This window comes from Sciurus carolinensis, chromosome 10, assembly GCF_902686445.1.
Source record: "Sciurus carolinensis chromosome 10, mSciCar1.2, whole genome shotgun sequence".
NCBI lineage: Eukaryota > Metazoa > Chordata > Mammalia > Rodentia > Sciuridae > Sciurus > Sciurus carolinensis.
The window spans coordinates 131,629,663-131,642,623 of NC_062222.1; the positions used below are offsets into that span (position 1 = coordinate 131,629,663).

Sequence of the window (12,961 nt, forward strand, 5' to 3'; positions counted from 1 at the left end):
TTTTAAGATAAAAAGGGTTATTTTCCCTTAACTTTGGCACTCTGTCTTGAGGAGTATAAAAACTTTGTGAGGCTGCCTTTTTGTCCTTTTTGGAGGTTTTCAAATAAGAATAGTGCAATTGAAGTGTTTAAGATATCCGAGTTATTGAGTTATTTAAGTTATTACCAGAATTTTCATTTGCTTTGATTAGAAGTGCATTTAAAAAAAAAAAAAAAGCTCTAGGGTTTTTGAATCAAACTCTTTTATTGAAAAAGTAGATAATTATCTGTTCTCCTTATAATATCTTATGACTTTTAAGCATTATGATCCTTGAATAGGAAATACTTATATTGCCTGCTTTATATTAATCTTAATAATGCTAGCTTCTTTATTTAAAAGATACATATTATCAGGGTCATTCTACTTACTTATTTTTGTTTAGTATCTTTAACATAGAAGAAAATTAGGTTATTAAGATGCATTTCTTGGAGGAAAAATGAGAAGAAATTCTATAATCTGCTTTACCCTCCTTAGTAGTGCTTCTTATTTAGCTGAGAGCACAGTTACCCTCAAAATATTTAACCTTAGAAGTGAAACTCAGGGTTCTCTGAAAAAAATTTTTTTGAGCTGATAGGTCAGATTCAGACTTCTAGTCATGTTGCTTTAGTTTGCTGTTAATAATTCTCAAATTGTAATTTCCCTTGCTTGACAGCCAGGGGATTTGAAGGGATCTAACTGATTAGTCTTTTGTCCCCACTGCTGGCTGCTAGTAAGTAAAGTTTACCTAGCAGTATTAGGTCCCTCCTCTCTCTTGTAAGTGATTAGAGCTACTTAAAGTTGTCTGGGATCAGTTGGAGTATAAATGTTAAAAGAATACTTAAGATTTAGTAGTGGTCTTATGTTTCCATAAATTAATTTTGGTATTTTATGCATTAATTTTTTTTTAGACCTCCTTAGCTACGTGTTTTGCTCAAGAAACTTTTGGGAAACAGTACAAGCAAACTATAGGACTGGATTTCTTTTTGAGAAGGATAACATTGCCAGGTAAGAGACTAAAAAGTCTTAACATAGAAGATTGTACAAATCTTAAAATAACAGACATAAGGAAAAAATGTGTAAGATAAATTTTGGTGCTGCTTCTGCAAGGAAATATGTGTAATCAGTAAATATATATTGTAGGAAGGTTAACTTTCATCAGCATCTCCATGAAGGCATATTGTCCATGTGGGTGAGAAAGAGGTTATATGCTTCTACACCCCCTCACTATTTCTGGCCACTACACATTTTTTGAGGATAAACCATAGTGGCTTATAAAATTCTAAAAGGTGTTAATAAATTAAATTCTATAAATTTGTTAACAGATATTGTATTAACTAAATGTAAAAAGATTGGGAAGGATTATTTTTTAAAATATTATTTTGATTAGCTTCTACTTTAGTTTTTTTGTTTGAAAGTTGGAACAGAAGTATAATGTAGCTATGGAACTTCTGTGCTCTAATATGTGAATGCTGTTTTATGCAAGGCAGCATGAAATTGCTGGCATTTAATAGACCACTAAAATTTAGGGTCCCTAGGCACTCATAAAAATACAGTTTGAGCATTCAAGATGTTTCAGTTCACCATGCAAAGAAACTATTTAGATGCCAGTTGCAGCACATTTTGTGGGAAATACAGGGAAATCATAACACAAAAAGAGTGGTTTATGTTTTAAGTTAGTTTCTGAACAATTGGGGCTTTAAAATGCTCTGTCCATTCAATTTCAATGGTCAAATTATATGTTTAAAGTATTTTATTAAAAGCAGTTTATCTTCATTGACTTTATAAACCATCCACCCTCTCCTCTGTAAGGAAACACATTTGAATAAAATGGTATAATGTTAAATACATATACTAGAATGTGAGTGATACAGGAGGACAGGATTTAATAAATTCCAGTGTTATTGAAATCTGTTAACTTATCAAAACACCCCATCTATCAGATTACTCCCCATAAAAGTTATAGAGCAGTTAAGGAAAACTCTTGATAATTGGAGATATTCTTCAAATCTCATTATTAATATATTCTATTTTTGTGGTTGTTTTTAGTTCTCAGTGAAAAATAGAAGATACAACATGAGGAAAAATAATTCTAGTTTTTCCATTAATAAGTTATTGTTCAGTAAGAGGTTTAATGAGAAACATACATTCTTTATTTCATCTATATTTTTCTTTAATATATTCAAAGCTGAAAATATCTTCTTTGTATCATTCTGATTCATACAGATAGATTAAAGCTCCATTCCAAGACACACACAGCAGTCACAAGTCATATAACATACATGTCAAAAATTTAGATTCACAAGTTTTTCTCAGGGATGCCAGTTGTACATAGAGAACCTCAATAGTTATCAGCTATTTTGTTTTGATGCTAATTAGCAAAAGCACGAACTTTTTTCTTGTTAATTTTAATTTCTTTTTTTTAGTTGAAAGACTTAAATGAAGGAGCAAGACCTAGTTAAATAGTATAAACATAAGACTGGTTTGGACATTTTATGTGACTTTTGTGATGATTTTGACCATTGCATAGTACTACCAATGTAAAAATTCTGATTACTTTGTAAAAAGTTTTAGTATTCTTAAGATTCAATTTTAAGGTATAATATTTTAGGCTTAGAAAGTATTTAGGTTAAAAAGTGATGTTAGGAAACATTTTTTTAAGAAAATTTTTTTTGGTATAACACATTCAACCTAGGGCTTTGTACATGTTAGGTAAGTGCTCTACCACTGAGCTATATCCACAGCTTGGAAACATATACTCTTAATGAATGTATATCTTAATTTTCCTGATGAAATTTTTATTTTGATATATAGTGTTTCAAAAAATTTTTCTACATTTTAAAAAGATAAGTTTTTTTTTAACATTTAATGAACTCAAAAATGGTTTTAGTGCATCTTGATCTTAGGTAATTAATATATATATTAAGAAGTATAAATAAATTACAAGCTTCATAGTTCATCCTTTATATGCTTTCATCCTAATTTTAATTCATTATAAGTGTCCAATGTAGAATGATTATTATTTGTATCATTTGCTAAATTAAACATTGCAGGCTGAATTGTTGAATTTATGGTAAAGCAGCATAGTATATGAATCTAATATTTGTTACTATTTTAGTAAAGTCTTCTGAACAGTCAGATTGTTAGGGATGTAAACCTCATGTCCATCTATTCACATTCTCTTCATGCAGGTTTTCAAGGTCATTACTTTGCAAATACTCATCCATTTTAGTATAGTTCATGATCCGGTATGCTGTATAGTCTGGATGCAACCACTGTGCAGATTTTACTGCTTAAAATAGTGTATCTGTTAGTCAGAGATTCTGCTGATAGAGCTTCTTAAGAGCCTTAGTCAAAATACTTTCAGGAAGCTTGTGGGTACAGTCCAGTAAACAGCGTTCTACTGTGAAAAGGATTTCTAAGTCTTAGTACAAGAAGTGGGCAGTCTTGTGTTTTTAGTTTCATCTTGACTATGCAGCACTTTAAGTAAGGTTAACCAAGGCACCAAGTATACTTTTACAAGGACTCTGTTGAGTCCTCTTGGTGACTTTGATTCATACCAAAAGCATCTTACCCGTATTTTGTTACCTCATCTATTTTGTTTTTTCCTAGTTACATGTCATTTCTTACAGAGGAGCAGGGACTTTATTGCATTTTGCATTTGAGATTAGATTGCTGACAATTTCTATAATATTCTTGTTACACATTTGTATTAGATAGAGACTTGATTGAAAAAATTATAGTATCACTTGAATACTCTTATGCAGTTTTATAGGTATGTCATCTTTAAAACATAATGGGAAACTTCATATGTTTATGCTTTCAAATCTAAGCTAAAATTGATTTTAATCACTTTTCATGACTTTTTTCCTCAAATTGGAAATCCCCATTTTTAGTTCTAAGTGTTAATAAACCCCAAATTCTAATGTAGAAGTTAAAAATGCATATTTCTAAGTATATGAAATATCTATGCAGTTAATGCCTCTTGTCAAAGCTACAATGATAGTAAATTTTTTTCAATAATATTCTATCAAAATATGCATTGCTGATTATTCTGGTGGATTATCAATAATGCATAGTTACTTTTACTACTGAGTCAGTAGAATCTATATCTTAACAAAATAAAACTACAAGCAAACAACAGTGTTCAAAAAGATACAGATTTTTAAAAGTATCTTCATCATATGAATATAAATCTCCAAGATGGGAGATAGGTAGATGATTTAGGGTTTTAAAGATGATTGTAGGCAGCATTTGGAAACATGTAATGAAGAGCATGTTCTTAAAGTTGAAGTATTCACAACACCTAATTCAGGGAGGATCTGAAAGAATATAAAGAAAGAAAAGGAAAGGCAAAAAGCTTCATATTATCTTGATGCAAGATTAAATAATAGGGAATATTGACCTTGAATAAATTGAATTAAATACCTTTTAGCAATTAATAAGCATTGCCTATAGTTGTACTCTATAAGTTACAACTATAAGAGTTAAGCACTGTCTTCTGATATAAACAAATGACTGTAAAGGGTTTTTCAAGTAAAATGAATGGATTACTGTCTGTTTATTTAGAGGCTTCTGAAACATATACCCTCCTAGCTAGCTTTCTCACCTACTAAATTTGAGACAGTGTTCTATAATGCTATTATTTTGCTTTGACTCTCTCACAATTTAGATTTTTAAGAAATTGGGTTTATATAGGTTGTTGGACAAGTCTTTGTGACATTTTGGTTTTCACATTCATAGGGCTTTAATAACATTTCACTCATTACTTTGTGAGCATTGAAGCGTGTTTCTGCGGGAATGATGGTGGGTGATAAACTTCAGTAGCTCTCATTAACGCTAATGGAAGTTCCTCCTGGAAATCCTCTGCACAGTGGCAGATGGAGCAGGCCTACATCCAAACAATGGAAAGATTGTAATACAAACCCACCAAAACTTAGAAGTAAGGGTAAAATTTTGCTGGTTAATCTGGTGTCTTACTTTCTTTTCAGTTTCGTAGGTAAACAGTGTGACTAACGTGCTCTTAGTTTAGTGTCTGACATGGATCTAAAAATTCTTGTCTTTATAATTCTTTTTGTTTTGAAAGTGAGGTCATTTTCTCAGTTTTTATTTGAATTTTCCTGATTCACAAGTCATTCAGAAGATGCCAGTTGAGACTTCGAAGAAAGCAACATAGTGCTATGAGCTGGAATATTTTGAAGTGTTAAACTAAATGCATATTGAACATGGTCATTTACTTTTGTAGTTCAATCATCAGTTGCACTGATAAGAGGAAATAGCTTATTGTACACATTTTGCTTCACCCAAATATTTTGCAAACTATACAAATGAATTTTAAAGATTACCTTTTTATTAGTGTTTCTGGATGCTTTTATGATGCTTGCATGGGGGAAGAAAATTAATTACAGTGTATTATCAAGACTTTAAAGCACATATCATTTGTTTCAGTGGACACACTTTGAATAGGTATGAATGCATCCTAATATTTAGAAATATACTGGGTCTGTGTATCTTATATCAGTTCTGAACAGCAGGACCATCAAATGTATTCATATCTTAAAGGTTAAATGTGAAAACATAATTTTTTATTGTTTACCATTAGTAGATAGCAGACATTCAAACTAAAAGATTCGTTTGAGTTGAAATTAAGATGCATTTTTATAGTCTTTTTTTAAAATTTTAGAATCAAAAGAATTTAGAACTGAGAGCAAAATTCATGTGGGTTTGGGTGGGTTAATATATCAAGCTTCAATTTTTATTTTTAAGGTATGTTTCTTACTCTGTGCACATGTCCTTTATTGTTCTATTGTTTGAGAATATTTCCTTTTTTGTAAGGTTGAAAATCTTTCTTTTTTTTAAGGCATAAGTTCATAAATTAAAGCTTACTTTATTTTGTTTTGAGGGAGACTATAAATGTGATTCCATGGAAACAAGTAGAGGCATAAACCTAGATTCTCCATTGTAACTTCTTTAACAACATTGTTTTCACAGTTCCAAATATTTTTTCAGAATAAAGGCACAGTGGGTAGTTTATCATTGTGACTTAGTGTTCTGTGAAACTCTGCTCTTTTGCTACATTATTACTTAACTTTTTCATACTTTTTTTATATTCTAGGAAACTTGAATGTTACTCTTCAAGTTTGGGATATAGGAGGGCAGACAATAGGAGGAAAGATGTTGGATAAATATATCTATGGAGCACAGGTATGGAACAGATTCTATGATTATTTTAATATTGACAGTACTCTTCTTATAAAAATGTATCAGGTGCACACACAAACACACACTCTTTCTAACTTGATCTTTCCTATGTAGAGTCTAAGTTTGCATTTGTACCAGTGCTTTGGTTTCATTCTCCCCAAATTGTGTTTGGAATGATTTGGTTGAGGGAATTGGTAGGAATTAGAAAACTCCGAATGTCTTTTACATGCTACCTATATTACTAGATGTTATTGTTAGCAGTTGGAAAAATGAAATGACAAATTATATTTTGTTATTATTAGATTATTTGTTTATAATAAAAAAATAGAGAAGGGGGACACTTAATTTTAAGTTGCAAGGGCAAAAATTGTCACCATGTCAACATTTTTGGTCTGTGAATTATAGTTCCTCAGATTTAATAGACATTGATATTGGGTGCCAGATAACTAAGTATGACTATATGTGTGAAGCACATAAAGTAATTTAATATGATAGTGGTATATTTTTAGAAAAAAATTTATGTAGACTAAGAAAAATCACCTGAATAATTATGGTGACATTTTTTGGCAATATGAGTTTTATTAGACATAAATTATGTTTTTAAATAAAATTATACAAATAGAAAATATATATTATAGTAATAATACTTAAAAATCTGATTGTTCATTTTGAAAGTGTTTAGTGAAGAATAATTGCCTTTTAAATGCTTTGCCAGAGTGCTTTGGATTTGGTGATGTTTAGAAATAAAATAAAGCCATTGAATGTAATCATTTGATGAAGGATAGTATGTGATATTTAGCTGAAAATGAAGTACACGGTGATTTCTGAACTCTACATATAATACTGATGTACTATTTCTTTATTTTTGCTTTTTTCTCCAACTTTTAATTAGTGTATATTTTTTATGTCATCATGAGACATTATGGATATATACTCAATGTCTTCATTTACTCATTTATTGGAGTTTACTATTTTAAGTAGGGGAGGTATAACTTGGTTATGTGGAGCTATGTTTTTTATAAGAAATGAATCTATAGGATAGAGAGAATAGTAACACTCTCCTGTACAAAATTTGATTCTTGTAAAATACACTTGCCTTAATTTGGATGGAATATAGATTTTAATTTATTTTGTAAAATAGAGAAAAATGAAACTAACACGGTTCTGAATTGTGTATAATGACCCTAGATTTTTTTAATAAATTATATAGATTTGAGTCTTAAAACCTTCTTCTTTGTTTTCCACATTGTTCCTTATTCCCTGCAAAATCTTTCTACTTATGTTTAACATTTACATTTGTGTAATGTATGACCTGATAGTTTATGCACTATCATTTTTAAAACCTCTGTTTCAGGTTTGTGTGTCTGGCTTTTTTTGCCATTTTAAACAGATTGGGATTAAAGTGAATATTAAGCTAAAGAAACTCACTGGACAGAGATATGCAGGAAGCCACAGTCCTTGATTTACTCCTGTGCTCGATAAAATGCAATTTGAAAATTGCATTCTTTTTTATCTTTGCTCCATAAAATCTAGCTTCAGGCTACATACAGGATTTTTTAAAAAATAAAAATAAGACTGATCTAACTTATTATGATATTTGATTCTTGGTGTCAAATAGAATAGCTTTTTATAAAATAGCTAAAGTTAATGAAGAGCAGAAGTTCTTTATGGATTTCAGAGTAAATAATATAAAATTTAAGTAATCCTTTTTTCTTAAAAATTAGGGAAACATATATATATATATATATAAAATGTTCATGAATTGGGTTTTGTCAATTCTGTTTTACTTAAACTCATTTAAAAATTTATTTATTTAAATAATTTAAAATGTGTTACTATTCTATAAAAATTAGCATTGATGTGAAAATAATGTAACATAAAATTAACCATTCTAAAGTACATAATCATAGGTATTTAGTATATTCACAATATTGCCTATCCATCCCCTTAACATTATTTTTTATGTTAATAAATAGCTGCTTACAATAAGCAGGCTTTAATATGAAAATTTGTGGAAATTTTGAGAATTTCCATCTTTTTTGGGAGTCCTTAGGTTTAGTAAAATGTCTCTATTCTCTTCATGTGCTTCATTTCTTGGGAGAAAGTAAACATTATTTTCCTCTTGGAACTTGTGGTACAGGCCTCTGTCTTGAAGGTCTGTGTTGATGCTTTTCCTTTTGCTGATGCCTTATGTTGTTTATACCATGCAGTTTTGTAACTGTTGTCACCCCACACCCTGTTTTATTAAACAATCATGTAGTGTAGTGTTCATGAGAAAATCATGACCATTTTTATGAAATTGTCCTAGGAAACTGGAAATTCCAAGATGATGAAATGAGTTGTCATAACTGATGATAAGTAATGACTTTTTTCTGCTTTCTAGAAATTCAAAAGTGAATGCTGTGTAAAATACACAAAGACTATTTACTAGTCTATTTTGTTAAAATTGATATAAATATACATCTAGGTCGGAGAAATTCTGATTGATAAAACAATAAATTGGGGAAAGTGTTGCTTTTGAAAACAGTGCTTTCATAAACATTCTAATATACTTAATAACTTTATATAATCATATAATTTATTCTTCAAAGTATATCTGTATTGCTTCTAGAGTTGTAGATTCTTTCTATTGCCCATTTCATGAATACTTTAGATTTTATACAGTACAAAAATCTTTCAAAAGTAATGTTTTCATAAACTATCTTGAGGACATGAGTTTAATGTGTTATTTAGGATTTTGTTTTAGATTCTCTAACTTTTGTATTGTGATTGTAAACAATTATCTTGTACATGTCTGGTCTATTAAACTAGCAAGTCTGTTTTTAAAAAAACATTTCTTAAACATTCAGGAAGAAGCTTATTTTAGGCTAGAAGTTAACTTGGGCCTAAATAAAACTGATTATTTTGCTGTCTTCACTTTTTCACTAGTAACATTAAACTTGAGCCATAGTCTATTGAATAGTGTTGATTGAAACCAAATTGAATTAACACCCAAAAAGAATTAATGAGATATTTTAACTAGAACTAGTTCTAAGAATTGAAAAATGTCCCAGTTAAATTCCCAGATTTTAAATTAATTTAAAATTTTCTAGGAGTCTTCAGAAAGATGTTATAGGCTATTTTTCCTAGTGGTTAGGAGCAAACACACAGTACATAGTGTTTAGTGCCCTGTAACCTGTGGCTAACAGAGGCTAATAACAAACCTCAGAGAAGGACTGGATGTTTCCTTTTTGTAGTTCTTTCCATCTTGGAATCTAAGTGGTTTGCAAACAGTGCTCCACTGAGCATAAACTCAACGAAGTATAGTTATTTGTGAGGTAGAACACAACTGCTATTGTGTGCCAGTGTCCCGCACAGACGAGTCTACCTGTTAACTAGTAACAAAATAGTTTGGTGTCTGTATGACAACTGGGGAGAAAGCATATCTCAAAACTGCACTCCCTGAAACCCTCTGCTGTCTTTTACATGAATTTTTTATTTGCATATTTGCCAACTTATAACAGATTGTATTTAGAGACTTCTCTTACAGGTTGTCCCTGTACAGCAAGGTATTATATTGTTATGGCTATTGTATAATCTGTATGACTTAATTAATTTCTGTATATAACTAAAAACTAAAGTAGATCATTTATCTTGGAAGTCAGGGAGGAAAAAAAACCCTGCATTTTGGAATAAGGAAATATTTCAGTTCAGAGGTTAAATAGTGGGTGTACTATGTTTGGCACCTGCTGGATTGTGGAACTAAATCTATGTAATATTTCACTGTTAAGCCTATTAAGTGTTGCTACCAATCCAATATTTGATACTTCAGAATTGCTATCGATTACACTACTTTGGAAATGGTATTCATTTGATTGACTGACTCATTATGTTTATTAGATATGATAAATGAAATAGATGAAAGCAAAGTACTATAAAGTAACCTTATATAATATTTGTAGAAGAGTCGTGAAATTTACAAAGAAGGGTTAGTAGTATCTTCTTGAATTTGGAGGGAAGCGGATAAGTGCAGTTAAGAGAAAAAATGAAGGACAATTTTTGTTGAAAAATTTGAAGATATAGAAGAATGTATTAAACTTGAAATCTGATTTCCAAGGTCATATAAAAAAGTCGATGAAGAAAAGGTATAGTTGGAGCTAAACTGGGAAGAGGAAGCACAGGGCATTATGGGGATGAAGACAGGACAAAGATAAATGAAACTAGAGGTCTGTGGGGCAGGAGACATGGTGATGGATTTAGATGACCACAAGCATGCCAGGAAGATTAGATCCAGCAGTCCCACGTAGATTGTTCTCAGACTTCAGTTAATGTTCAGATGTGTTGCTTTTCTGAGGCAGTTGTACTTTTTTGTGGCTGGGTGAATGCTAATAATTCTAGATTGATTGATGTGGTGAGAAATTCATATTTGAACATGCTTGTATTTTATTATGGGCTCCTGAAGAGATGAGTACTTAGAGGTCTGAGCTTTGTGGGTGGAGGTCCTGGGAGTTATCAGTTTTGATAATAAGTGTCTTGCAGACAGTTGGTCCATTTCATCTATATCATTAAATTTGTGGTCATAAAGTTGTTCCAATTATTATCCTTTTAATATTGATGATCATCAATAGTGATATCTTTCATCCATTCTGAAATTGGTAATTTGTGTCTTTTCTCTTTCTTAAAGAATTGATCTTTCTGAAGAACCAACTTGTGGTTTTATTGATTTTTCTCTTTTCATTGGTGTCTGCTCTAATTTTTATTGTTAGTTTTGCTGTAGACTAAAACTACTCTTCTGGTTTTCTATAGTGGAAGCTTAGATTATCGATCTTTCTTTTCTAACATATGCATTCAATGTTAAATACTTTCCTCTAAGCACTGCTTTTGCTGCATCTCATAAAGTTTTGATAAGTTGTATTTTTATTAGTTCAAAAAATTAAAAATTTTCTCTTAAGACTTCCTGGATGCATTCATTACTTAGAAGTATATTGTTTAATATCTAAATATTTTGAGTTTCATAAGCTGTCTTTAAAAAAATGATCATGGTTAATTTCATTGTAGTTTCAGAACATGCTTTGTATGATTTCTATTGTTATAAATTTTTAAAGGTATGTTTTAAGGCCCAGAATATAGTCTGATTTGTGAATGTTCCAAGAGAGCATGAGAAGAGAGTATTTTCTAATGGTGGATAGAGTATTCTATAAATGTAAATTAGAAAGTTGATTGTTAGTGATCTTGAAGTCAACTATAGCCTTACTAATAATCTATTTGCTTGATGTGTCAATTAATGGGAAAAGGCTGTAGGAGTTCCCAGCCATAATAATGAGTCCATGCATTTGGAATTCCTGGCAGTTCTATCAGTTTTGTCCTCATACATTTTGATGCTCTGCTGTGAGGTACGTATACACTGACACTTATTACATATTCTTGGAAAACAGATCTTTCTAACATTATGCCAGTCTTTATACTTGGTAATTTTCCTTTTTCTAAAGTTTGCTTTGTATGGACTATATGTATATTTGTATGGATATATAATGGGGGTGCGGGGGCACCTCTACATAATCTACATAATCCAAAGTTCCTCCATTCTTCTCTAACTCCCGCTCCCCACCCCCATTGTATATCATCATCCACTTATCAAGGAAAATATTTGGCCTTTGGTTTTTCGGGATTGGCTTATTTCACTTAGCATGATATTCTCCAGTTCCATCCATTTCTCTGCAAATGCCATAACTCAATTTTCTTCAAAATAAATTTCCTGTAAGCAAATATATAGTTCAGTCTTGTTTTCTGATCTACTGTGACATGTCTCTATTTTAATTGATATTTTTGACCATTCATATTTAAAGCAATTATTGATTTAGTTGAATTAATATTTATCATATTAGTTTTCTATTCTTTTATTTTTGTTTCTTTTCTACTCTCTTTTTATGCCTTTTCTGATTTTATTTGAGCATTTTATCTCCTCTTTTAGCATATCAACATTCTTCTTTAATTTTTTTTTTTTTTTTGCGTTTGCCCTAGAGTTTCCAATATATACTTTTAAACTAATCTGAGTCCACCTTGAATAACACTGTATTGCTTCATGTGTGGTACACATGCTTATAAGAGAATATTGTCAACCTATCCTTCCTGTCTCTTATGGTAGCATTCTTATTTATTTATTTATTTTTATTATTGTAAACAAATGGGATACATGTTGTTTCTCTGTTTGTACATGGTGTAAAGGCATACCATTTGTGTAATCATAAATTTACATAGGATAATGTTGTTTGATTCATTCTGTTATTTAGCATTCTTATTCATCTTGCTTATCCATATGCTATATGCTATAGTTATTCAATAGATTGTTGCTATAATTAATTATATTTTAGATCAGTTAACAATACAAGGAATTATTTTATTTTGTCTTTATTCCTTCTTTTTCCTCTCCTTTCCTTCTTTCCTCCCTTCCTTATTCTGTATTAATCTATTTTTTAAATTTACTTTCGCATAGATCAACAGTTGATTATTTTATATATTTTCGGTATATAAAGTGCTGTTATTATTTATATATAGAGTTGAGAAAAATTTAAGGGAATTAACATTTGTCACCTCAAATATTTATCATTTTTTGTGGTGAGAACATTTGTAATTTACTCCTGGCAAATTTGAAATGTACAATACACTATTATTAACGATATTCACCGGGCTGTGTTGAGATCTCATACACAAAAAAAGTATGGCTCCTTTCTAATTGGGAGATTTTGTACTCTTTGGCCAACATCTC

General features: G+C 30.5%; 1 protein-coding gene across 2 annotated transcripts in view; it reads left to right on the forward strand.

The window, feature by feature from the left end:
- Positions 1-12,961, forward strand: part of Rab28 (RAB28, member RAS oncogene family) — a 77,334-nt gene that overhangs the window by 3,816 nt on the left and 60,557 nt on the right. For both annotated transcript variants that reach the window (XM_047566884.1, XM_047566883.1), the window contains exons 2-3: positions 927-1,023; positions 6,131-6,219. In XM_047566884.1, the coding sequence (XP_047422840.1) occupies positions 927-1,023; positions 6,131-6,219 (186 nt within the window). The remainder of the gene's footprint in view (positions 1-926; positions 1,024-6,130; positions 6,220-12,961) is intronic.